The sequence below is a fragment of the Phodopus roborovskii genome, unplaced genomic scaffold, assembly GCF_943737965.1.
Source record: "Phodopus roborovskii unplaced genomic scaffold, PHOROB, whole genome shotgun sequence".
In the NCBI taxonomy this organism is placed as follows: Eukaryota; Metazoa; Chordata; class Mammalia; order Rodentia; family Cricetidae; genus Phodopus; species Phodopus roborovskii.
In genome coordinates, this window is record NW_026125052.1 from 24,063,713 (window position 1) to 24,090,531 (window position 26,819).

Sequence of the window (26,819 nt, forward strand, 5' to 3'; positions counted from 1 at the left end):
TTTTGCAGTTTGTTCCCCGGGAACCACAAAATAAGGTTCCCTGTGTGAAAGAGCTCTGTGAGCATTTGAGGTCATTGTGTCCCCTGGGATACTCTATTTTAGAACATCTTTGCTTCAAATGTCACTTAGGTACATGCAGTGCCCCTATCCTCACATCTCTCTTTCTAGAAGCTTTCCTGGTCCCCTACTTTGTTGTCTGTCTGCCCAAAAGGCTAGTCCACTGTAAACTCACCCATTTCCTTCCATCTTCCAGTTATATGCACCCTAGGGAACATTCCATGAATTCCCGACAGCACAGGTAGAAAGAACATGAACCTGTGTCATGCACCCAGATAGAGGAAGCTGACTCCTGACCTCTTCCTGCAACTGTTTGCATCCTCAAACCTCTCACCCTTGGGGAAGAAAGGTCAGGACCAGGCTGTCAAGGTGGATCCTCTAATTGCTCAGTGACACACTCTCTGAATGTCAGATTTGCCAAAATATGGGTGTTCTTTCCAATTTGTAGTTTGTGACTCTGCCTTTCTCTTTGCTTATGGGAATCCACAGACTGTCCCTTAGAAAGCCATTTACCGTGTCAGCACATGCAGCCCTTGGCCCTACATCTGTCTTGTCTGTCTTCTACCACTTTATACACAAATAGGTGGCCTTTTCCTTTAGTGATAGTCTCAGACTGTTTTTGCAAACTTCTCCGTCACCTTGCCTCAATGTCTGTCCCTAACTGTGCAAAGGGATGCCTTGTGCCTGAAGGATCCTTTTAAAGGATTAGAGAGGGAAGACGATGAAGCCACACCTTTACAAATGGCTGATGGAGGAAAAGACTACCAGGCCTGTTCAGTGACAACTTACTCCAGAAACCCCGTGAGACAGGTTGGATTAGATCCATTGGTGAGGTATTGAGCAGAGAGGCATACTGAGACTGTGCCCTGCTTGGAAGAGGAGCGTCCCTGATGGTTTGTGAGTCTGACCCGGGAGTGGGAAGTGGGAACAAAGAGATCACTGTGTATTTGCTGTCTTTGCACCACCTAGTGCTGAAGGCCTTCTTGCTTGGACACTCTGGGCTTTCTTAGCCGCTACCTTCTGTCTCTTCCTGCTTTTGTACTCTGTCCATGTACACTGTCCTGGTTCCCATGGACTCCCGCCCTCCCTTCCAAACCCATCATGGATTGTGTCAAACATCACACATTCCTTATACGCATCCATACTCCCCCGCTATCTTGGTTAGAGAGCAGGGCTCCAGCAAACACTGAGGCTTCTCACCAACTCGGGGTTGGAGGGCAGTTGATATCTAAACTAGGAGTTGGGATACAGTGTGGGCCAAATCCAGCAAGCTGTTTCTGGAAATACAGTTTCATTGGAAACAGTCATGCTCAACCCTGTGCCTATTGCCCAAGGGTGTTTTGTGCTACAGTGACATCAGAAGCCATCATAGAGACTTCTTTGACAACGAAACCTGAAGTATTTACTCGTCTTGACAACATGACAACAGTTCAGGGCTCTGTCGTTTACCCACGAAGTATTCAAATCTATGTATACAAAGAAGGTTGACATTGAGCTGTCAGGTTTTTCTTTAGTGCTAGTAACATTTACCAGCCATTCTGTATATACTAGTCTATCGCGGTAAATAAGGATCAGGATAAACAAATAGGCCGAATAGATGTTTATTCAGGGAGAAATAACTTACAACCTAGACAGATGAACACCAGGAAATTCAACCCGATCCTCTCCTGTACGAGTCACGCCAGAAAGAGAGCGCCTTTCCTGGCCCCCTCCGACCTCCTTCCACAGGTCACTCCGCCCATGGCTCCACCCCCCAGTGGGCGTGGTCAGTGCCACAGAACTATCTCCCTACACTAGTCTAGTTTATTTTCTGCTGTTATGACAAATACCATGACCAAAAAGGAGCTTTGACCTGTGTTTAGTTAGCTTTCTCATAGAGCCTGGAACTATCTGCCTTGCCTAGGGAGTGGTGCTGCCCATGGTGGGCTGGGTCCTCCTACACCAGTGATCAGAGAAGACAGCCGCTTAGTGACATGCTCACAGCCAATCTGACCTGGGGGATCCCTTAATTGAGAACTCTGCTTTTCAGGTCACTCTAAGCTGTGTCAGGTTGATAGTTAAAGGTACCTGGGTTGTAAATCACCTGCTGGGGGATGAGGGTCTAACGTCCCAATTTAAGGGATGCAGTGCTAAAGGGGAAGATCTTGTCATTCGTGCTGACAGAGAGTCTGAAGGTTGTGATTGGACTATGGAAGAGGAAGGGGCTAGCAGGGAGTGGTGGGGAGTGGGGCATTGTGTGGGACGGCTATGCCGGACCCCCGTCTGTGTGGCTTCACTGGGGAGAGCTACGGAGCAGGCAATTCCAGGCAAAGCCATTGGGGTTCCAGGGCATGAGCCACATGAGGAATGGGATAGGAAATGTGCAGAAAGAGAAGGCAAGAGGCACATGCAGGGGCTGAAGAGGCGACTGGCCCTCCCTACTTGCCAGGCCCAGTTCAGAGCTTGAGCTGTACAGGGGCAGTGTCAGAACAAACTCAATACAGGGGATTTGGGTTACAACATTGACATTCTTCATCCCATTCCACCTCCCAACCTTTAGAGCCCTGGCTTAGACGCTCGTTCTTTAGATGTTGACTCCATGTCTGCCACACCCACTGCATCTGGGAACATCTTCCTCCTCTGACTCTTCTTGTTATGAGCCAAGATCTCAGTACACAGTCCAGGCCAGGCCTCAAGCTCAGGATCCTTCCACCTCATCCTCCGTATGCTGGGGTTATATGCTTACACCATCATGCCTGACTCATCCACTTCTCACAGCTTAACATATCTTCTGTTCTTTGTTATAAATTATTTATTTACTTTAATTTTGTGCACACACACACACACACACACACACACACACACACGCGCGCGCGCGCATGTGGAGGTCAGAGGACAATTGTAACAGGCTTTCTTTTGGGCCACCAACCAGCTCCCAAATCATGACACAGAGACTTCTTATTCCTTATGAGTGCTTGGTCTTGTCTTATGCTTGTCCCATTAGCTCTTGTAATTAAATTGCCCGTTCCTTTTCATCTATATTTTGCTGACGGGCTTTTTACCTTTTATTCATTCTGTATGGTCTGCCCTGTGTCTGTCTGGTAGCCACTTGGCCGACTGGCCCTGGATGTCTATACTCCTGCCCCCTTGTTGTGTCTCCCCCTCTCCTTTTTTCTTCTACTTATTCTCTCTGTCCTCCAGCCCAGCCTGTCCCTCTATTGGCCGTCCAGCTTTTTATTAGACCAATCAGGCAAAGCAACACATCTTTACATCTTTAAACAAATGCAGTATAAACAAATGTGACACATCTTCCCATTGTTAAACAAATATTCCACAGCAGACAACTCTTGGGACTTAGGGCTCCCCTTCTAACATATAGTTCCTGTGATTGAACTCACATCTTTAGGCTTGTCGGCAAGCACCTTTACTACTGAGCCGTCCCGTGGCCCCGCACAGAAAGCTTCCCAAGGGCAGCTTTGCTCCAGTAAGCTATCATGTATGCAGTGGCTCTCTCTCTTTTTAAACCAAGTACTTAGCACTCGTGTTCATAACTGTGCAGGATGTTAGATGGCTAGCAACTCTTGATACTTCCAATCCCTTCACAAGGCATTTCACAAAGCTAGTCTTACAGCCAGAACCCAGCGAAGTGATTTTCTTTGCTTACTTCAAAGGGATATTAATCAAATCCTCTTTTAATTACATACGCTAGAGCACCACAATATTAAGTCACAGGAAATTAAATTTCGTTGTGCATGTAAGAGGGCAGGCGTGCTGAGAAGCAGCAAGTAGGGGTACTAAGCCATTACGCTCTTCCAGGTTTTGATTACTACTTTGGAATCCCGTACAGCCATGACATGGGCTGCACTGACACACCCGGCTACAACTACCCTCCTTGTCCAGCGTGTCCCCAGAGCGATGGCCTATGGAGGTAAGACTGTTTGATGCATTGACTGTGGGCTTTAAGTCAAAGCGGAGACCGGAGTTCTAGAATAAGTGAACAAGATAAGCAGGGACAGTTGAGGCAGCACACGAGATAAACGACACATCCAGGGCAAAGTATTTTGTTTGTTTTTTGTCCCCGGTGCAAAGATGGAAAAACTACAATTATTTTTATGTTGGAATTTTCCAGAATCTCTGAATTGTTTAGCTCACCTGGGGAGAGCCTGGTGCCTGCCAAGATCTCACACTCTCCCTCCTTTTCCTGCTGGCTCTGCTCCTAGACTACATGCTACTTCCCTGGCCCAGACGTAGGGCATGGGGGATGGAAGGGGGGGGGCGAGACTAACACAGAACACACAGAGACAGAAAGAGAGAAAAAGATACAGAGACAGGGAGATGGGGAGACATAGGCAGAGAGAGACAGGCAGAAGAGAGAGAGAGATTCACAGAGATGGGGAGACAGAGACAGGCAGACCAAGAAAGAGAGAGACACATATAGAGAGGGAGAGAGTCGCTAAGCCTTACTGAGGTAAAGAATTAGCTCGGTCCCCATGTTTCTCCCTCTAAGAGCCTGTGCTGGAGTTATTCCCAAGGCCACAGGTGTCTGAGCTGCTTGGGGAACGTCTCAGCTGACTCATTAAATAACATAATAATATAATAATATATTTATTGAGACGTTGTTACATCCTGTGCACTCCCCGCCCATACCCATAGCTCACAGGGCCAATCTGCCTTGCCTAGGTCATATCAGAGATGGCAGGAGATAAGAATCCAGATTCTAGTCTGAGTCTCCAAGTCCAGGGCCTGTGTCCTCTGGGTTCGCTTCTTAGCATGTGGCTGTTGGACCAATGTTGTGGATGTTGTCACCTGGGTACAGGAGAGGCACGAAGCAACAGACTTCCCAGGTGACAATGTGAACGGCTGTGATGTGTCAAGCTGCCCTTCTCACACAGTTGTGTGGCCTACGGGGGTGGGGGTCACATCTGCAACCCCATGTGGCCTTATAATGGCATGAGAGATCTCAATCAATGTCTCCCTTTCTCCCCCCTTGCTCTCTTTCTCATCTCTGTTATAACAAAACAGAATTGAAAGTATTGGCTTGTTGGATTGGATTCGAAATGGTAGTGGAATTCGATCCAGGCAGTAAAACCCCAACAAAAATACAGAGTAATCAAGCCAACATCGTAACGACTTCTTATTTTTATTTTGTAAAGATGTATTTTTATGTGTATGTGTGTAGGTTTGAGCATGTGTGTGCGGGTGCTCAAAGACGCCAGAATAGGGAGTCAGATCCCTGGAGCTGGAATTACAGGTGGTTGGGAGTCACCTCATGTGGGTGCTGGGAACTGAACTTGGGTCCTCTGGAGGAACAGTAAGTAAGTGTTCCTACCTGCTGAGCCATCTTTTTTAGCTTCGGAGTTTTCCTAAAAAGAAACAGATTTACCCTAAAAAGAAACAGAAGAGGAATTGTCTTTGGCAGGGCATGTGTGACACTGTCCGATCCTTGTCCTTTCACCCACTTCTTGGTAATGACCAGGGCAGAGAGCCGCTGTTTGTCTTCCAGGCATCCCTTGTAAGGGTCACAGGTGACTCCATTCCAGACAAGTGTAAACCTCCAGGAGTGCAGATAACTCACTCAAGATGGTGGCTGGAGAGGAGGTGTGCAGCCCCGATGCAGTAGCCTGTCAGATTCCCCTCAGCCTTAGGACCTACAGTGGGATGTGTTTTCTCCAAGAATTGGTAGCCTTCTCATCTCCATTTTTTTACTCAGTGTTACAGTTTCTCCAAACTTTCCAAAGATGGTTCAAAATTAAAACCACCCTAGGCCATCTTGTATATTCTGCCCTATTAACAGATTTTTACCCCACACATGCAATCCTGGCCATGGACTTAGGACAGTCCCCAGAGTCTTCAGTGTTGCCCACCATGCACATTGGTGCATGGAGGCTGGACAGTGGAGAAGGTTAGCAGCAGGAGGGCTGTGGGACTAGCCTGTTCAGACCTCAGTGTGCCTCTCTGCAAAATGGGAACTGTAGTGTCCCAGGCTTATGAGGATCTCATCACGTTTTACAGGGTGGCTGGCTCATCCAAGAAACACAACCATCTACTCTAACAGAAGGGGAAGCCATGACTGATCCGCTAAATCCCTCGGGACCAGCCCACGTGGCGCTGCCCTAACTAAAGCTTTCTGTGATTGTTTAGGATGTGAAAATGAATACTCCCCTCTGTGTTCCCATGCAGGAGCCCCGAGAGGGACTGTTACACAGATGTGGCCCTTCCTCTCTATGAAAACCTGAACATCGTGGAGCAGCCTGTGAACCTGAGTGGCCTTGCACAGAAGTATGCAGAAAAGGCAGTGGCGTTCATTGAGCAGGCAAGGTAAGGACAAGTTCCCTGCTCTTGTCCCCTCTTCCACACACACCAAGTCCTCCCATCCCAGGGCTGAGGCTGAGTTTCATGCTTTAGCAAGCACACCTGCGTATCTCCCATATGCCAGTAACATGAATGTGCCTACTGGACTCTCGGGCCCTGGGTTAGAAGTTCCTCGGGTATGTTCTCAGCCTTCCTGTGGCCCTCTGACTGTCCTGCCTTGATAAACACCATGGCTGTGGCCATTTTTTCTTCTCCTATTAGAGTGCAAGTTCCTTGAGGGTAGGGCCTGCCCACCACATTCAGGGTACTTACCCAGGGTATTTGTTGAATCCATTTGTTAGCAGGCAGTATGAGTTCTTTACTGCTGCTATAATAAATGATCACCAAAGTGGTGGCTAAAACCAATAGCAACCATAGTAAGTTCTCCTCAGATCTGGATGCTAGATATCTGAAGCCAGTCTTAGAAAGTTAATACCAAAGTGTGAACAGGGCTCATTGTTTTGTTTGTTTGTTTTTTGAGACAAGGTTTTGTTACAATCAGCTTTTCCCACCAGCTTGGTCCCAGAGCCGCATCAGCCCCAAATAACACACAGATGCTGTATTAGATATAAAGTTGTTGGCCTGTTACTAGCGTTTCTTATTGGCTAGCTCCGTCTTAAATATTAACCCATTTCTACTAACCTAAGTGTTTTTAAGTGGTCTTATCTTACCAGAGAGAGGGTCTTGACCTTTTCTCTCAAGTCTCTACATCTTGAGTCTCCCTACTACATCTCCCAGAATCCTCCTTGTCTCCTAGTCTCACCTATCTTGCCTTCCTATTTGTCAACAGTGTTTTATTCATTAACCAATAAGAGAAACATATTTATAGAATGACATCTCCCATCATGGTTTCTCTGTGTAGCCCAACTCCTTCTATAAACCAGGCTTGGACTCAGAGATCTGCCTGCCTCTGCCTCTTGAGTGCTGGGATTAAAGGCGTGAGCCACCATTGCCTGGCTTTCTTTCAGCTTCTAATGACCTCTGGCTTTCCTGGGTTTATGGCCACAGCATTCTAATCTCCACTTCTGTTGATCCCTTGTTATTTCTACATGTAACCTGTAGCCAAACATTCCTACCCTTCCTGTTTTAGACAGAGTCTCAGGTAGCCCAAGCTGACCTCTAACTTGCTATGCAATTGAGGATGTCCTTGAATTTTTGATCTCCCCAATGCTGAAATGTGTCACCATACTTCTTTTAAGGACACTAGTCAATCAGGAACCAGATATGGTGTCTTAGTTCAGCACTCAGGAACTCCAGAGGCAGAATTCATGGCTAACAAACAAACAAACAAACAAAGTCAACCATCAGGATGATCTCATTTCAAGATCTTTAATATACTTATACCTGTGAAGTACCCTTTTTTTGTGGAAGGAAACTTCTCCAGTTCCAGGGACTGGACTTCAGGTATGTTTGGGGGTTGTTATCCAGTCTCACACACAGGATTCAAAAAATGCACATCTACAGGGCCGACAAAGCAGGTCTGAACAGGTGGCTGAGTGTCCTTCCAGAGTTTCCAGGTTCAATTCCCAGCACCCACATGGCATCTAACAACCACCTGTAACTCCAGTTCCAGATCTTATTCTTCTGGCCTCCAAGGGCACCACATGTACGTGGTGCAGAGACATTGCAGGCAAAATGCCCATACACATCATACAGAATTTAAAGAAAAAAAAATCTTTAAAAAAGAAGAAAGCTGGCCAAGCATGGGGCTAACATACCCCATCTATTATAGACAGTAGCTACTTAGCTCCAGCTATTGATGGTGGATGAGTCTGGAATGCGAGCCCCAGGTATCACATCTTTCCAGTTTCTGGAAGAGACAGGAAACAGTCTTTAAGTGTTAAAAGCTACTATTGAAAGCATCCACAGAGGGTTAGGGATGGCTCAGTGGATAATGGCACACTTGCTGCTAAGCCTGACAGTATGAGCTGAATCCCTGGAACTTGGTGGGTGGAAGGAGAAAACCGACTCCCAAACGTTGTCCTCTGACCCGCACACACCATGGCACTTCTGAACAAACTAAATTGGTGTTCAGAGAAGCAAAGAGTGACAGTGACAACGAAATCCACCCGGCCGAGTGTGAGGGTTGCCATCGTTCATCCTTGTCCTGTCACCACAAAGGATGGCTGGAAGTGTGATTGATTGGTTTTATCTTTCTCCCAAGGTCCTAAATCATCCAAGGACAATGGGATGCTTCCCTTAGGCCCACAGCTGTAACTGAAGTGAGCAAGAAGATAAAAATGTGTTGTGTGGCTGCCTGCTCATGCAGAATTCAAATGGCTTCATCTGTGCATGGCTGAGCAAACCAACTCCTGACTGTGCAGGCTCCTACAGCCCTTGCTCAGCCATGTTGAGCTTTTCTAGAGACACTGTCAAGGAGGGCAGAAGCAACAGTGAGGTAGACTCAGTCGTCTGTGCGGGCTCTTCATAACGCAAGCCGTTACTTCAGGCCCAGATTTCAGAGCCCTATCCCAGGACCTTTGGGGTTCCATCTGAGTGGCTCCCCAGACGTTTCTGAGAAACACTGTCAGTGTGTTTCTTAGACTGCTGGTACAGATGGAGCTTTTCTGATCTGGAAGGTTGAGCATCTCCCAGCTGCTGTGAAACAGCTCTAGTTCCCTCTGCCCTGTGACAGGCAGATGCTTCATGATCAGTGAGGGCAGCTTCCTGTTGTTTTACAGCCTCAGCCTTCTGACTAGAGGGGTGGCAGCTGGCTGGGGCTGGGGCTGGGATCTGTGAAATGCTTGCTCTGCAGGGGTGGTGGAGTCTGGCACCCATCAGTTAAGGGACTCATTAAGAGACAAATCAACTGATGTTCTCTCTATGTCAAACAAAGAAAATGAGAGTTGACCAGTTTTTTAAAGTGAAAGGTAATGAGGCCAATGGCTTTTTAACTTCACAGAAGGTAATCATAGGGCATGCAGGTTTCTGTAAGATTTGACCTACCGGTTCATCCATGACTTTCTCAGTGTAATAGAAAAGTCCCCTGGACCTGTTCACATCTGTGCTGGGTAGGTTTCTCTTTTGTTTTGTTTTTAATTAATTTTTTTGAGACAGGGTTTCTCTGTGGCTTTGGAGCTTGTCCTGGAACTAGCTCTTGTAGACAAGGTTGGTCTTGAACTCACAGAGATCTGCTAGTTTTATATCAACTTGACACAAGCTAAAGTCATTTGAGAGGAGGGAATGTCAATTAAGAAAATTCCTCCATAAGATAAGGCTATAGACAAGCCTTGAGGGCATTTTCTTAATTAATGATTGATGGAGGAGGGTCCAGCCCATGTGTGCGGTGCCATCCCTGGGATGTTGGCCGTGAGTTCTATAAGAAAGCAGGCTGAGCAAGCCAAGGGGAGCAAGCCAGTAGGCAGTACCCCTCCATAGCCTCTGCATCAGCTCCTGCTCCAGGTTCCTGCCCTGCTTGAGTTCCTGTCCTGACTTCCTCCAGTGATGAACAGTGATGTGGAAATGTGAGCCAAATAAACTCTTCCCTCCCCAACTTGTGTTTGGTCATGGTGTTTCTTCGCACCATCGTAACTAAGATTAACACCTGCTTGGGAATAGGGCACAGGGGGCTTAGAAAGTAAGGGTCAGTAGGGCATAAGAATAGATGTTGACTTGGTATGTTTGAAGCCAGAGTCTTCTGGGAAATCTGGTATGTGGTCAGTGTTTAGGATGTTGTGGACTGTATGTATATCTATGTTCCCTACAATTTGAGTGTTGAAACCCTAACCCTCAGTCACACAAGACATGTCTGACTTTTTGACACAGTTGTCATTTAAAAAGCTTGCATTTGCAAACTGCTCAAGCGAGTTAACAAAGACAGTTACATATGCACACACACAAAATCTTATATTTTAAGTAAATTTATGTTTGGCAGCATTCATAGTTACCCCAGGACATGTAGCCTAAGGGTGTGTGGGGGGGGTTGGACACACCTTCACCTGGTGGGATATCGTTAGCAGGTGGGGAAGCTTTGCAGGGTTTTTCCGTCTAGACAGGGTCGGGAGGACAGGGTGCTTGGATTGTGGTGTTTTTGTTCGAGCAGTCGAGTTAAGACACGTGTATCATTCAGGACAGGGTCCTAATGACAGAGATGAAAACGGAACCTTTGAGAGCCGGTGCCTAGACTCCGCAGAGTCCTTTCCTTTACTTGATTTGCCATCGCAGAAGGTGGTTCTCTAAGCAAAATAGCTGCTATCTCCACCTGATCAGCTGTGTCTACTTGCAAGAGGCCACCAGGAATGACCTCATTGTTGACATCCTCCTACAGAAGGAGGGGTGAGGAGGTCACCTGAGATTCCAGCAGCCTTTTCCAGCTATTTGTCCCATTTACATATGTCCTCGACACCTTGGAAGGCACCAGGATGTAGGGTTGGGGAGGTAAACTGAGATGGGTACAATCTATGATGATTTGGGGAAGCCATCTCCATGCTAGGTGAAAACTTTGCAATTCAGTTGCGTTGGGGTTCACCCCCCACTCCTCTAGGCAACTCCTCATTCATGTTCTGTAAGCCCAATAAGCTTGTAGGTTCTCCAGGGTGAACTTTGGTGAAATCAGATTTTAGTTTGTAGTTGTGACCTTATACAGAGGGAGCAGACATTGTTTATATCTCCACAAGGAAGGAATTTTTGAAAAGCGTACCCCCTTCCTTACCTTCATTACCCTCTCCGGTTCCCTATTCATTTGTGCCATGGTGATATGTTCCCTCCCCATCTTCCTTCCCACCCTAGATGGTACCCAGTACCAATGGACGGTTCCAGATTCATTCCGAAGACCCATTTTCACCCATCTCTCTTCTTTTTCCTGTTGGAATACTGGGGTGAATAATGCATCATTAAGTAAATTAACTAATACCTGTTAGCAGTCATAGCTAACTTCCCCAGAAATGCCCCTGCACAGCATACCTGTAACTGCTTGTTCCTAAGGTTCGTAAGGTGCCATATGACCCTCTTCATCTTCATCTGTGATCTGTCTGTCTATCCACCATTTATCTGTCTTATATCATATGGTAGCCTTGAACTCAGTATGTAGTCAAGCATGCTTTTGCAGTTCTGGTCTTAGTGCAGGATTACAGGTGTGCATCCTTGGTAGATTTAGATCAGGGGAGGTGGTGAGTCGAGATTCCTGAGGAATAGGGAATCTGTGTGAAGTGCTATTAGTGCCATGGATGAGAGAATGCCCATTGTGGGTGCTAGGGACTAAACCTGGGTCCATCTGCAGGACAGTTATCCATTCTTACTGACTGAGCCATCTCTCCAGCCCCACCCCAAGAAATTTTTTTACAAGACCCCAAGTATATAGGTATATAAAATAGATACATAAACCAAACATTTTCTGATAATATATCACAAGAAGAATATTTTTAAACAATTCTGTAGCACACATGTAATTTTACCATTCACTAAAGATGAAATGTGTTTGTCTGTTTTTACATGAAGAGTTAAATCCTCTAGGGCAGAGAGCCTCGTCAGAGTTCATTGATGTTACAGTTTTATAATCAAATTGGAAATACCACTTCACACAAATATGTAATACAAAATGGCAGAAGTGTGTTTAATACTGCTTTAGAAACAATTGGGAAATCTGTCCTGATGGTAAGCCAAAATTCGTGGAGTGATTAAAAAAAAAAAAAAACTCAAGTTAGCAACTCAAACAGCTTTTTAAAAAAATTTATTTTTATTGGGTATATGAGTGTTTGCCTACATAAATGTATATACACCATGCATGTGCTGTGCCTGAGGAGGCAGGGCGTCAGGGTTGGATGGGATGGGATAGTTGTATTGGAGGTTAAACTTTAGGCCTTGTATAGCAGGCAGGCATACTACCCCTACGTATATCCTCAGGCCATCTTTTTTTTTTTTTTTTCCTTTTCATTTTGAGACAAGGGCCCTGAACTTGTATCTTCCTAACTCAATTTTCTAAGTACCTAGACCTGTCCCATGAGACCATGGGGCCTTTGCTAGGAGGCCATCCAAGTTTCTTCAAGCCTTTCGTCACAAATTTTCCAGCTTTAGTATAGAGCACAGCCTTGATCTGAATGTCCCCTGTGGTCACATATATCTTAGGGATTTCTTATAGCTATATTTTCTAGAACAGTAGTTCTCAACCTGTAGGTTGCAACCCCGTAGGGGCCAAACAACCCTTTGACAGGGGGTACATATAAAATATCCTGCATAATCTGATATTTACATTACAGTTTATAACAATAACCCAATTATACTTATGAAATAGCAACGAAATAAACGTGTGGTTGGGGATCACCACAACATGAGGGATTGTATTGAAGGGTCACAGCATTAGGAAAGTTGAGAACCCCTAGAGTTAACCGTGGTCTGGATGCTTGGACTTTGAAGTACAGCAAAGAGCACAGGTTTGCTCTGGGCAGACAAGTTGAGATCCAGACTGTCTATTAGTAGTTGTATAACTTGAAGGAAGGTCCTTAGATCCCTCTAAGTTTCCAAATCATTTCCTGAAGAGGAAAATGGGAGTTTACCTTGAGTGGGACTCAGACAACAGTCTTGTGTAATAGCTCTTACTGTCACAGAATATGAGCCAGCGTTACGGTGCTGTACCGTTCTAATTGGCTAGTCAGATGACTTCCCCATTTCTTTAGAAGATTCTAGACAAATACATTATCCTTGAGCCTTCAGAGCAAATCCTGTGGTGGGGGTGTTAGTGGATTTTCTCTGAGATCAGGAAGGACTGTTGAGACTCTAGACAAGACCAGCTTCCTGCAGAGGCGCTGAGTTTTCCCGTTTCTTCCAGCACCAGTGGAAGACCTTTCCTGCTCTATGTGGGCCTGGCCCACATGCATGTGCCCTTGTCTGTGACAACACCATTGGAAAACCCACGGAGCCAAAGGCTGTACCATGCAAGTCTCCGAGAGATGGACATTCTGGTAGGACAAATCAAGGACAAAGTTGACCACATGGCAAAAGAAAACACGCTCCTCTGGTTTACAGGTAAAGTAGAGATGTCCACCTGAACTGGCTGGGATTTAGTAGATAACTTCGCAGGATCCACAGAGAGCAGAGTCCAGTCATGTGACATCTTTAACAGGGGAGAGGCTCACTGTGAACAAGGACGTGATGATTGCCTGAGGGCTTAGCCTGCTGTCTGTTGAGTTCTTCATGATTGAGTCATAGAGAAAGATTTGTACTGACAGAGCATGCACTTTGCTGATCCTATAGATGTTGACTAGGGCCTGTTGGCTTATTTAATCTTACCTGTTAAAGAGTCCTTTATCATCTCCTCCCCGGTCCCAATGATTGTGGTCTATTGGTCATATCTTTAGTCAGGTGGCTCCAGAACTAAATTAATGATCCCTTAAAGGGCTCACATATAGCCAGGTATAGAACTTCATAGAATTCTAGCACTTTGGGCTGGAGAGATGGCTCAGAGATTGAAATAACTGACTTCTTTTCCAGAGGATCTGAGTTTAATTTCCAATACTCACATGGCAGCTCACAACTGTCTATTACTCTAGTTCCAGGGGGTCTAACACCCTCACACAGAATATATACAGGCAAAATACTAGTGTGCATTAAATAAATAAATATTTAAAACAACAGAAGAATTGTAACACTTCAGGGTCTAAGGCAAGAAGATGTCCAGTTCAAGGCCAGGGTAGACTGTAGAGTGAATTTGAGTATAGTCTGAGTTATCTACAAGACTGTATCTCAGAAAAACCCAAAGTTGTATGTGTATGAGGGGTTGTAACACAGATGTTTTATGTCTCAGGTCTTTATGTAGAAGAGTGGCATTTGCTTTGGATCAAGTTGAGACCTGGTTTTTAATATATGCTAATGGGAGAGTTAAATCTACTCCACTGTATATTGTAAGGTTAAAAGATGGTGCATGTGGAGACCTTGGTACATCAAGGATGCTTAGTGATGTGTGTATGTGGAGTTCTAGGTGCATCAAGGATGCTTAGTGATGTAAGTGGAGTTCTAGGTGCATCCAGGATGCTTAGTGATGTGTGTATGTGGAGTTCTGGGTACATCAAGGATTCTTAGTGATGTATGTGGAATTCTAGGTGCATCCAGGATGCTTAGTGATGTGTGTATGTGGAGTTCTGGGTGCATCAAGGATGCTTAGTGATGTATGTGGAGATCTAGGTGCATCCAGGATGCTTAGTGATGTGTGTATGTGGAGTTCTAGGTGCATCAAGGATGCTTAGTGATGTAAGTGGAGTTCTAGGTGCATCAAGGATGCTTAGTGATGTGTGTATGTGGAGTTCTGGGTGCATCAAGGATGCTTAGTGAACAGTGGCTGGGCTGACACTAATGACAGCAGTCATGGATTGCTGACACCACCTAAGTGGGGTGTGAGAGCAGAAGTTAAGGATGGAGCTCACTGGGTCAGAGCAGGCCCCTCTCTCTTAGACCTAGTAGAGACAGGATCACTGAGACAGAGTTTTAGCTAAGTGGTGATATGCAAGCCCAGCACGGAGGGGGTGGTCTATGGCTACCAGAGTAGCCATGCACTGACATCCATGCCTGCGAAGAACATTTCAATCAAATGTAGGCATCATGTTTGTCTTTCTGTCTGATCCCTGCTGTGCACAAGGTTATGACTAGAGGGGGTCAGAAAGTGTCCCCCAGAGGCCCACTGACCATCTCCTGTTTCTTTTTCTGCTTTCTAGGAGACAATGGCCCATGGGCTCAGAAGTGTGATCTGGCAGGCAGCGTGGGTCCCTTCTTGGGATTGTGGCAAACCCATCAAGGTATTAGAAAGATCATCCTGTGGGATCAGATCCCACGTGGGAAGCCAAGTGCTGGCTGGGTGTGGGGTTTTGTCTTGAGGCCAGCTGTCTCATGTCCTGACCTTCACGACACTGTTATGAAGCAGGGACGTAGCGGCTCCGCAGCCCCTCTGTGTTCATTATGGACCATCTCTTTTAGTCCTTTCTCTTCTTCCCTAGAAGGACCAGCTTTTGTCCTGACAAACCAGTCCATAAACTGTCCAGCCAATATGCTTTGCCTACGTTCATGCCACTGCCTGTGTTTTCTTCCTCTGTCCATTTCCTTCTCTTCTCCACACCCCCCTTCCATTCAGCCATTAATTAGTTCACATCATCCACTCAAGAAAAATTTAGTGCACAACTCTGTAAGGTTCGGGTTTGTTGTTGCTGTTGTTTTGTTTGACAGGGTCTCACCATGTAGCCCTGGCTGGACTAGAACTCACTATGTTTATCTGGCTGCCCTTAAATTCACAGAGATCCTTCTGTCTCTGCTTCTGGGGTACTGGGGTTAAAGGTGTTTGCCACCATGTCTGGCCCTCTGCAAGGCTATTTATTATGTATGTCATCTCTAAGCCTTGTAGCAGTAAAAGCTAACTAGAAATGGCTTCATTTATAGTGAAGATAGAACCTCAAAGGAGTTGAGTCGCCTGCCCAAGGTCACAGAATTGGTGAGAAGATGGCAGGCTCACTCAACACTGCAGTCAAAGTTGGTGCTTTCCCTGCTTGCCCAAAAGCCCCCCTGCTTGCCCAACAGCCTCCTATGACCATTTCTGGCTCTGTGTAAATGTACTTGAGCCTGGAGCTCAGTTCCCATCTGTTCTGGAAAAGGTCTCAATGCAGAAGAACCTGACCTTTTGAGGAGCAGCCACACTGGGAACAGGTGTGTGGGGCAAAGGTTTGAAAAGTTCCATGTGCCTTTTGATGCAGACTCCTCCTGAAAGCATTTGTTGCAGGGAGCTAATTAGCCAAGGGCACAGTGCGTATGCATGACGCTTATTGCAGTAGGTCACAGACCTGGCTGGATATAGTTCAAATACTCACTGAGGAGCAGGTTTGAAGGAGTTATCCATTTAGAGGGACACCAAAGAATCAGTAAACGCATGGCCGTTTGTTGACTTGAAATATTTACATGAGTTATTTTTCTGTGAATGAAACAAGCTATAAAGTAATATGCAAAGTCTATGCATGTAATTTATGTGACTATGTGTTTTTCAAAGTATAACTTTATTATATAAATATATAATAAGCTTATGTCTTAGAAAAATCTTGAGTGAGGTAGCAAAACTACAGAAGATTAGCATTGATGACTCTGGGTTTAAGAGGGAGTTCAAGGCCAGCCTGGTTTACAGAGCTAATTCCAGGATACCTGTCTCAAAAACCAAAATAACAAAATGGGGGGGGGGATATACATGTGATTCCCAATCTATCCCAAGCCCATGGCACATTGTTGTTTCATAAAAATGTAAAAGAGAGGTTGGAGGTATAGCTCAGTGGTAGAGTGATTGCTCAGCATATGTGAGTTTGACAGCACACACACGCACACACACACACATTAAACCTGTAGAAAGTGGAATGGGGATTTAGCTTAGTTTGTAGAGTGCTTACCTAGGATGTAGCTTAGTCAGTTGGTTGCTTGCCTAGCATGAAGCTCAGTCCTTTGCTCCATCCCCAGCGTCACGTGAATCATGTGGTGATGCATGCCTGTAATCTCAGCACTCAGAAGCAGAGGCAGGAGGATCAGAAGTTCATGGTTACCCGTGGCTATATAGTAAGTTCTAGGCCGGCTGAGAGATGTGAGACGCTGTATCAGCATTAAAGCCCAGTCCTGCCCTTCCTCCCTCATCTGAGCACTTGTCGAGCACCTGCTGTTTCTTGTTCTTTCTATTTGCTGAACATCTACTGTATGCCACGAACAGTACATTTTTTCCAGGGATACAAAGACAAACAAGACCTCTGACCAGAAGGAATCATGGTCTATAGTACCACTTCTCAGGCTGTTGTGTAGACACAACAAGATCCTACTTGGATCTTTCTAAAATGAAGTTTCCACCCAAGAGGTCATCAGTAAGTGGTGGTTTTGCATTCCTGTGCTAGCTACCCCAGGACAATGCCGATACCACCAGTCACTGTGAGAACCACCAGCCTAGAACGTTGTTGTCTATGAAACCCGAATCTGTTGCTTCTGTTTCTGGACCTGTGGTGCAGGGTTAGGTGTGGTGGTGAAATGCTTGTAATTTCAATACTCAGGAGACTGAGGTAGAAGGATTGCCACCAGTGGAGACCAACCTGGGCTCCATAGTGAGTTCAAAGTCTGCCTAGGCTATGTAAAAGGGACTGTCTCAAAAAAGCCAAAACAAATAACAACAATAACAGTAATCACAACATCAAAAAAAAAAAAAAAAAAAATACTTGATTCCTCAGATTCTTAGCTGTGTGGCTTCCTCACTGGAAAATGGATCCTAATGGCAATGCTTGTGTGTGTATATGTGGTGTTTGTGCATGTGTGTGTTTGTATTTGTGTTTGTGCATGTATGTGTGTATGTGCATGTGTGTGTATGTATGTGTGTGTGTGTGTTTGCTATGAAGCCCCAGCTGATCTTTAAACTCCTTCTGCATTAGCACTATGAATGCTCAGATCACAGGCAGATGCTACGCTATCCAGCAAGCCAAGTATTGTTCACAAGGGAAGCAGAATTAGTATCTTCACCATTCAAAGAATGCCAGAGTTGGGAGAGAACATGAAGTCTGTATTCCTACTCACTTCCTGGTAGGACATGGAGGCTGAGGAGGATGGAGACTTTGCCCCAGCCCAGCTGGTCATGGAAGAAGGTCAAATGATCTGGGTTCCTACCACAGCTCATGTGACTGTGGTTGCCCCCACCTTTTAAAACCTGGTCATTGCTTAGCTGTCTGGAAAGTCCTGTGTTGTTTCTTTGAACTCTGTGGTTGTCAAGGTAAACATCGTTAGTCCCCGTGACCATCAGAACCGTTCTAAATCAGTGGGAGGAGGGATGGGAAGATGAAGAGGCCTATGGGCTTGGAAGCTTCCTTTGGGCTTGAATCTCAATTGAACTGTGTAACAGGGACTGGAAACTCAGTTCTTCTGTGTTGGAAGGTGATAGGCCCCTCTTCGTTACACAATGAGTAGGGTCACATGGAGGCATCTGACAGGCACCCAGCCTGGTGCATGTGACTTTTACCACTAACCCCCACGAGACTCAGTTTCTCTATCATAGCAGAAACAACCTGCACATCCTTCTCCGAAAGGAGAACTAGATTTAGGCTGGAACAAGCCCTGGGAAGGACTTTTTTTTTTTTTACAAAAGTGCCAGACAGACAACCCATGGCTGACCTCAGAGTATCCTGAGCCTTTGTCGTGGGAAACTGCTCAGAGCTGGGGCCAGCTACCTTCTTGTTACACTGCTTTGGGCGAGGCTTTCTAATAAATTTCGTGACTTGCTGTGGTATCTGCCGGCACAGGACTTGAACTGGTGATGGGGTGGGGTCTGGGTACCACTGTCTTGTTTTCAAGGGTTTCAAAGTAAACTTTGCCTGAAAACTATGTAAAAGTAACCCCCCCCCCACTCTAGTCAGCTTTCTGACGATTCCACTGCCTCCTCTTCCTCACCGCCTGGAACGCTGCAGGGGACTGGCTCTAGGTAGCCAGGTTGAAGCCTTCCTGCAGCTGGAAGGGAGCTAGGTCTGTGAGTGAGGAGGGCTGGGTCCCTCTGGACCACCTGTCCCTCCTAACCTAGGTTTCTGTCTTAGGCAGTCCACACCCCCCACCCTCTGTAAGACCAGTCCCAAGAGCCCACAAAAGAGAGGAGACAATGTTTTTGCAACAGAGTAGGACAAACAGTACTGGGAGCCCTACTGCTTTCTCCCCAAGCCAGCTACGCCAAACCACGTGTTATCTTCCCCTGTTCCCAGGGCCCCCCTCCTCATCTTCCCTTTCCTTTCTTGGCTAGTCCATCCAGCTCAGCTGATGGGATGAGGCAGCGTCTCCTTGAGTCACCCTTTCACCCTGTGCTAGAGTGAGGATGCTCTACTTGGCATGGTTCCTGCCATCTTGGGATGAGGAGAATCCCTTGGGATGCATGTGTGTGTAGGTGCAATGCAAATCAGGCTTACCTTCTCCTAAAGAAAGTGAACCCTGACTGCAAGTCCCCCCTATCCCCCATACTCCAGTCACTTAGCCTATCACATCTCTTTCCCACTCTGGACCTGGCTCACACCAGGGTCAGACTCTACACCTTACCTCCCCACCCCATCCAACTGCTCCTCTGTCTGGAAAAATCTTCCCTTGTTTTATTAGAAGAGCAGAAGTGTTCCTTCCCCTCTCTCTCCCTTGGTGATGAGAAAACATTCTGCTAACTTGGCATCATCTGCACTTCCAAGAAACCTTGCTTGTCTGTAATCTGACCTTATCAGACCTTCCCACTGGGACGCAGATCTCTTGGCATCCTGGGCCTCCGCTCCAGTTGTGGGACTAAAAGGTCAGAGATGCTGTGTGCAATTTGATAGAGTCGGGACAAGGAATGTTAGCTGCAGGGTCTGGCTAGGATATGGCTAATGGTAAGAACTCTGTGGAAGCCAAAGTCTGTCTTTTTCCAGCTTTTGGATACTGACTTCATGGCCCATTCCTGTCATCACACTTCAAGCCACCCCAGCCCGGCCACAGTTCTGGGTCCCACTGAAGCCTAGCTTCTCTGTGCTTTTAGGAAACTAGTATTCTATGGGCATCCTTGGCAAAGATATGTATTTATATCTAGGAAGGAAGCTTGCTTTTCTGGAAGGTTATATAGGATGTCCTTCAGAGGGCTTTTCCAGGAATTGAACATGGAAATGCCAGTGTAGGACAAGCAATCCAAATAAAGGAATACACGTTAACATCTGTCAGCTGCAGGCAGAGATCTGGCAAACTGGCCTCATCTATGCTGCTCAAATGTATTTAAGGAGGAGAATGTCAGATATCCCAGAGGACCGATACATTAGTGTGCCAGCCACCAGGCGGGGCCCCTGGAAATGTTTTCCATCTATAGGTATCTTGATTTTCCTGTTGTCCACATCTGTGACAGGTGCTATGCAAAGGTACCTTGCTCCAGAATTTATATCCATGATCTTATATAACTGTTCCCACAGCCCTGGGAGGCAAGTGCAGTCATTTTCCACTTCATGGCTGAGAGATAGAGATTGAGGGGGGTTATGATCTGCCAGGACTATCTAGCTGCTTAAAAGCTCTGGAGTTAGGACTTGGAGCTGTCCGGTTCTAAAGGTGTCCTTCGAATCCCCCTGTTCATACTTCTTACATTCTGGTTCTTAGATCATTGCTGGCATTAAAATCATCAATCTGATTTTCTGGGGAAAGAACCCAGAAATCAAAACTTTTGGGAAAAACAATCTTTTTTATTTTGAGTTTTGTGTGTGTGTGTGTGTGTGTATGTGTGTGTGTGTGTGTGTGTGAGAGAGAGAGAGAGAGAGAGAGAGAGGGAGGGAGGGAGAGGGAGAGAGAGAGAGAGAGTCCCTATAGCACTGTGGAACACAGGTGGAAATCGTGTGATAACTTGGAGGAGGAAGTTCTCTCCTTCTACCATGTGGACCCTGGGGATTGAACCCAGGTCATTAGACTTGGCTACAAGCGCCTTTAGCCACTGAGCTAGCTCTCCAGCCTCTGTGTGAAAATCTTTTGAACCGACATAGCACACATGTGGAAGTCAGAAGACAGCCTTCAGGAGTTGGTTCTTTCCTTTCACCTTGTGGGTCCCAGGGATAAGACTCAGGCCATCAGGCTAGTGGACAGGCACCCCTAACCACTGAGCCACCCCACCGGTTCAGGAATCCGATTATACACGAGCTCTTGTCTGGTGATGCTGTCGTGTGCAGGGCTTGGCACACCTCTCGCTGAGCTGCTTGCCTTTCTGACTCAGTGGGACATGGCCATTGGGCACTTTTCCGAGAAAGCCTGCTTGCAATAGCAAGCCTAGGCGTGGGCAGCGGGGAGTGTTGGTCGGCTCCCCCTGCCGTGATACATCTCGGAATGTCACTTCACTTCTGAGGCCAGGGAGGGAAGAACAAGAAAGCAAATTTATGAATCATGGTTCTGTTTATGTTTTGGTTGCTGAGGCTAAATATTTATTGCTTCAAGTAAGAGGCTCTGCTTTAATTAGAATCGTAACTAACCACAAATGCATTGAAATACATTGCGCGGGCCATAGGCAAGCATCTCTGGACAGAAAGCCAAACACAGCTCACACTTTTAATGTACCAGGGCCACAGTTGAAAGTATCAAAGTATTAAAGCTTAATCTAAATTAACAAATAGCTTTCTAAATCGGAAAGCACCTAGAAGTTTAAGCTATGGACTTGGCTGTTCGCTTGCTGTAACTTATCAGGGTCATATTTGTGATGTTTATGGCAGAAGGAATAAAGGAGTAGTCAGATTAAAGCCTGTGATTAAGAAGCACACCTTTAATCATAGCACCTGGGAGGCTGAGGCAGGTGGATCTCTGTGAGTTTGAGGCCAGCCTGGTTTACAGAGTGAGTTCCATGACAGGCTCCAAAGCTACAGAGAAACCCTGTTTAAAAAAAAAAAAAAAAGGCACACAAGGTTGGGTAGATGGCTCAGTCAGTGAAGTGTTGCCTTGCAAACAGGAGGAACTGAGTTATCCTAGAACCTGTGTTAAAAAGCTGTACATAGCCTGGGAAGGCAGAAGCAGACAGATCTCTGTGAGTTCTAGGCCAGTCTGCTCAACTGAGTGAGTTCCAGGATAGTCTCCAAAGCTACAGAGAAATCCTGTCTCAAATCAGAACAAAGCAAAGCAAAGCAAAACAAAACAAAACAAAACTGTTCATATTAGAATCCCAGAGCCAAGTGGGTCCCTGAAGCTTGAGTTCAGGTCAATCGAGAGACCATGTCTCAGAAAACAAGGTAGGCGGGGTTTGAGGAAGGTTCCCACAGTTGACCTGCTAACCACTATTAAGTACTTTAAGGTTGGGCGGGAGTTGGCTCAGAGGTTAAGAGCGCTGTCTCTTCTTCCAGAGGTCCTGAGTTCAATTCCCAGCTCATAAACCATCTATAATGAGATCTGGTGCCCTCTTCTAGAGTGTAGACCACAGGCAGAACACTATATACATAATAAATAAACTATTAATAATAATAATAATAATAAAAAGAACTTTAAGATTGAACTTTAAGATTGAGCCAATGGCATGTGGCTCCTGGAGAGGTGTGAGCGGACTGTGGGAATCAGAAAGCCAGAGGGAAGGGTGGGGTATGAGTCACTGCAAGCACCAAGGCCACTGGGTAAGATAGAGGAGCAAGCGCTAGGGGCTGATGCAGGATATGGAGCAAGGGTCAGGCCTTGCCCTTTGCCCCCTGGTCACAGATGGAGTGCCAGTGTGGCCCTGTCCTGAAAACCACCATAGAGAAGCAAAAGCGTCCCAAAGAGTGAGGGAAAGGTTCAGGAGACAGAGGAAAAGCCTGGACAGTGACTGTCCTTTCTGACTTCCCCAAGTAAAGTTCCAGCCAGGGCTTCCTCTCTTCCTGAACCCCTCATAATTGTTAGGTCAACAAAACCCCAGTAGCTCATGCTTCTGCCACCGACCAGAAGTCTTAGTTTCCTGACAATTCCCAGAGCTGAAAACAGTCCAGATGTTCCTAATTAGTCAGATTCCAGGAGGGGAGAAATGGGGCATAGGTCAAGTGTGCTGAGGATTAATTAATTAATTGATTAATTAATTAATTTTCTTTCCTTTGAGAAAGTGTTTCACTCTGTAGCCCAGTCTGGCCTAGAATCCATTATGTATCCCAGGCTGTGGCCTTGAACTAGAAGTGATCCCCACGTCTAAGATTCCCAAATGCTGGGCGTATAGGCACGGGCCATTGTGCCTGATCGATCCTCTCCCTTGTTTGTAAATTATATCCTCTAAATGAGAGAAGGCTGCTTAGCTTCCTTAGGCCTCAAAAACACAAACCAAACCAAAGCAACAAAACCAAAAGTTGATCTCTGGCCTCAAACCCATACTCCTGCACAGGGACCTACATCCCCACACCCACCCCGACGCAGGAATACTCACACACAAAAAAAAGTGACATAAAGCTACATTTGGCTTTGAAGTGCATTGCATCTGATTGGCCATGTAGTCTGGGAATGAGTCCTGTGAAAGTTATGTCACTGGGAGAGCTGTATAAGGTATTATAAGATGTGCCACCCCCTCCCGCCATCAGGCCAGCTCATCATAGTCTCTAGGGGAAGGGCTTCGCCATGACGTTTTTAAAGGAGCCTACCCATGGTTCTGACATGCATTCAGGATGTGGATGACTATGCCGGAAAGGTTGATTGGTGCAGGTCCTGGCTGTATAACTGGGTCTGCATTTACCACTCAAACAGGGCCGGGACTGGTGGCACATTCCTGCTGTTCCAGCTACTCAGGTGGCTGAGGCAGGAGATTTGACAAGTTGAGGAGTAGCCTGCCTGGGCTGCGTGGTGAATTCAGGGATGGCTTAGGCAACTTCCTGAGACCTGGTTTTAAAACTAAAAATTGAAAGAAGGGGTGGGACTCAGTGGTAGAGCACTTCCTGGTGACATAGGAAAGGGCCGGAGTTCAGACCTCAGTGCCGAAAAGATGACCTAACCTCTCTTCACTTTTTTTTTTTCCATTAGAAAAAAATAGGGATCATAGTGTGTAGTGTAAAAAGTTATCATATAAGGGCTGGTGAGATATTCTCAGAGCATAACAATGTTTGCAGCCAATCCTAAACACATGAGTTTGATCCTTAGGACACACACCGTGAAAGAATAGGACCGACTCCCATAAGTGGTTCTCTGACCTGCGCATGCATACTTTGGTGTGAGTATATATACACAGGTACACACACACACACACACACACACACACACACACTCACAAACACAAATAAATGCATGAAAGATTGTCATGCAAATCCAATGAAATAATGTAGGAAAGCACTTAGCCACATACTTTATTTTGGTGCTTGGTAAAGGCTCCATTAATAGACAGTGTTATTGTTAGGGTTACTATTTTCGTTTTTTGAGACAGGGTTTCTCTGCATAGCTTTTGGAGCCTGTCCTAGAAATCGCTCTGTAGACCAGGCTGGCCTCGAACTCACAGAGATCTGCCTGCCTCTGTCTCTCAAGTGCTGGAATTAAAGGCGTGCACCACCATCACCAGCTCCTGGCTGTTAGCATTACTACCTTTAACTTGGCAGAAGGGATAAAATACCTCCCTAGAGACAGTTTTTGTGGACTCTGCCCTTGCTAGTACAGATAAACCACACAAAACAATCAAACAAACGAAACGGTTGTGTAAGCACACACAGGTGACAATCATACCCCACCCCTCGGAAGGCCCATGGAAGATTCTGGGGAGACCTCACTCCACTCCCAACAGGGCTGGTGAGAAACTAGGGTTCCGAGCAGAGTAATATCCTGTTGTGGGTGATAAATATTTAGTTTTGTAACTGTTTGCCCAAACTCAGGATTCAAGCTAAATCCCCTTTGCGTATAAGGACAGTGGATCATATACATGGCTGGAATAAATAACCATGGCTTTCAGTTAAAAGTAGAAATTAGGTGCAGCCAGATGAGCTGCGTAACCCCACCCACGTGGTTGTGTGGAAGGGCCTCTACGGGGCGGATTCGCTTTCTCAGTTGCTGAACTCTCCACGAGGGTTGTCCCCTATGTTGACAGATAATGTTTGCTGCCAGCACAGTTCCTTCTAACCCTCCAGCTTCTGTCCCTTTGCTGAAAGATGACAAACACGATGAAACTATTTCCATTGAGAAACCCCTTGAGAAGGTCAGCCACCTGCAAAAGAGCTGCCCGCAGCATCATAGAAAACAGGTGTCCTCTTTGCTTTCACAGACCTCAGCCTAGGCGCCTGCCTTCTGCTTGGAGATAATGATTTACTTCTTGGACCCAAAGCCTTGGCCTTGCTTTAGCATCTGGCCTCAAAGGTTAAGCAGGGCCCTTTGAATGTCATGCATCAACAGCCTGTAAATAAAAGGGCCCCATCTTTCCACCCACTCATACCAAAAGTATCCAGGCAAGTGCTCCTCCCAGGGCTGGGAAGACCCCCCCCCCCCCCAGGTTGCCCAGCACATGTCTGTTGCTCAGACTCAGTGCTGTTTGACCTTAAGCTGAATATTGCCGGACATCCTGACCCTCGTGGAAGCTTGGCTTATGCTGTCAGGATTTTCTGTCCCCTATGCATGGATAATTGGAGTGGTCTTGTTCTGTGTGTGTGTTTTGGGGAGAGAAGGCTTTGGTGGCAGACCAGATCGAAGAACTTTTCCGTCTGCAGTGACTGAATTTAGTTTCTTGAGCCCAAAACACTTGAATGTAAGCAGCCCATAGGGTAGGGTCTGTTTTGTGTTCTGCTTCTTCTGTCGACACTTGGGGGACACTTGGGGGACTCCAGAGCTCCTTGTGTGCCAATCCCAGGAATTTGGAGCACTTCCGGTCTGGTGTGCGGAGCCAGGGACATCAAAGGTTCTGTTTGTGGCCATGAGGGCGCAGAGGGAGGAAGCCTGCATCTTGGTAGCCTCGCCTCCCCACCCTTGATTGCTTTTATTATTTACACCAGCCAAAGTTGGGGAAGTTGCATGACCACAGTGTGTGTGTGAGCCACATAGAGCGCTTGCCTTGGAAGAACTTCTTACACGCGAACCTTGTGGAATCCCTGGCCTCTGGCTCAACTGGGGATGAGGGTGGGGTGTGTGTGTGTAGGAGTGGTGGAGCCCGTCATGGTTAATTCAACGCAACATGTGTATTCAGGATGTTTCCTTAAAACATGACCTCATCTCTTCCAGCCCACAGGCTGTCATTATATCGGTGGTCACTTTTGACTTGGCTACAAAAATAATGCCTACCATTACTAATGTGAAAGTTCATAGATTGCACATGGGATATTTTTACCTCCCCCCCCCCACCCCAGGAGGCAAGCACTCAGAAAGATGGCTGATGCTGTCTCATCAGAACCACTCAAGGGAAAACAAAGCAAAACAATAAATCCACACTAGATCAATCAGGCACTGGGTCTCTTCCAAAGAATTGCAGCTTTTATTTAATTATTTTTCAGTGCTACAGATGGACCTGAGGGCTTCATTCACACGGGGTCGGTGTGAGCAACCTGGAGGGCCCTGTTCTCTGTTTCTTTCCTCAGACAGGCTCATGGTCAATGGGAGGACAAATTCATTTACTCAACAAAGATTCTTTAAACACCTAGTATGTCTTGAATCTCATCGTACAGGGACCCATGAGATGCAAGGCATAAACAGAACAGTTTAAAGAGGGGGATACAATTAACAGACGCCTCTGTTTATATATGTTAAGTCCAGTAAAAGCACAGCATGACTGAAAGTTGTTAACTAGTTGGGGGACAAATGGCTGGGCAGTAAAACTTTTTTTTTTTAAGAAAGCCATTTCTTTGTTGAAATTATTGGACACGCTTAGAGAGGGACAGTTCTCCCACAAGGCAGCTGTTAGCTGAAAAAGAACACCCGTACCCCCCTCTGATATTCACAGAACTGCTTCTTCTCTTAGGCGGAAGTTCAGCCAAGCAGACTACCTGGGAAGGTGGGCATCGGGTTCCAGCACTGGCTTACTGGCCTGGCAGAGTTCCAGCCAATGTCACTAGCACCGCCTTGTTAAGGTAGGAGATCTGAATGAC

The 26,819-nt window shown here is 46.3% G+C and overlaps 1 protein-coding gene across 2 annotated transcripts in view; it reads left to right on the forward strand.

Annotated features, from left to right (window-relative positions):
- The window catches only part of Arsg (arylsulfatase G), a 73,986-nt gene that overhangs the window by 25,383 nt on the left and 21,784 nt on the right, over positions 1-26,819 (forward strand). For both annotated transcript variants that reach the window (XM_051179622.1, XM_051179619.1), the window contains 5 exons: positions 3,853-3,964; positions 6,217-6,354; positions 13,151-13,347; positions 15,030-15,110; positions 26,693-26,801. In XM_051179622.1, the coding sequence (XP_051035579.1) occupies positions 3,853-3,964; positions 6,217-6,354; positions 13,151-13,347; positions 15,030-15,110; positions 26,693-26,801 (637 nt within the window). The remainder of the gene's footprint in view (positions 1-3,852; positions 3,965-6,216; positions 6,355-13,150; positions 13,348-15,029; positions 15,111-26,692; positions 26,802-26,819) is intronic.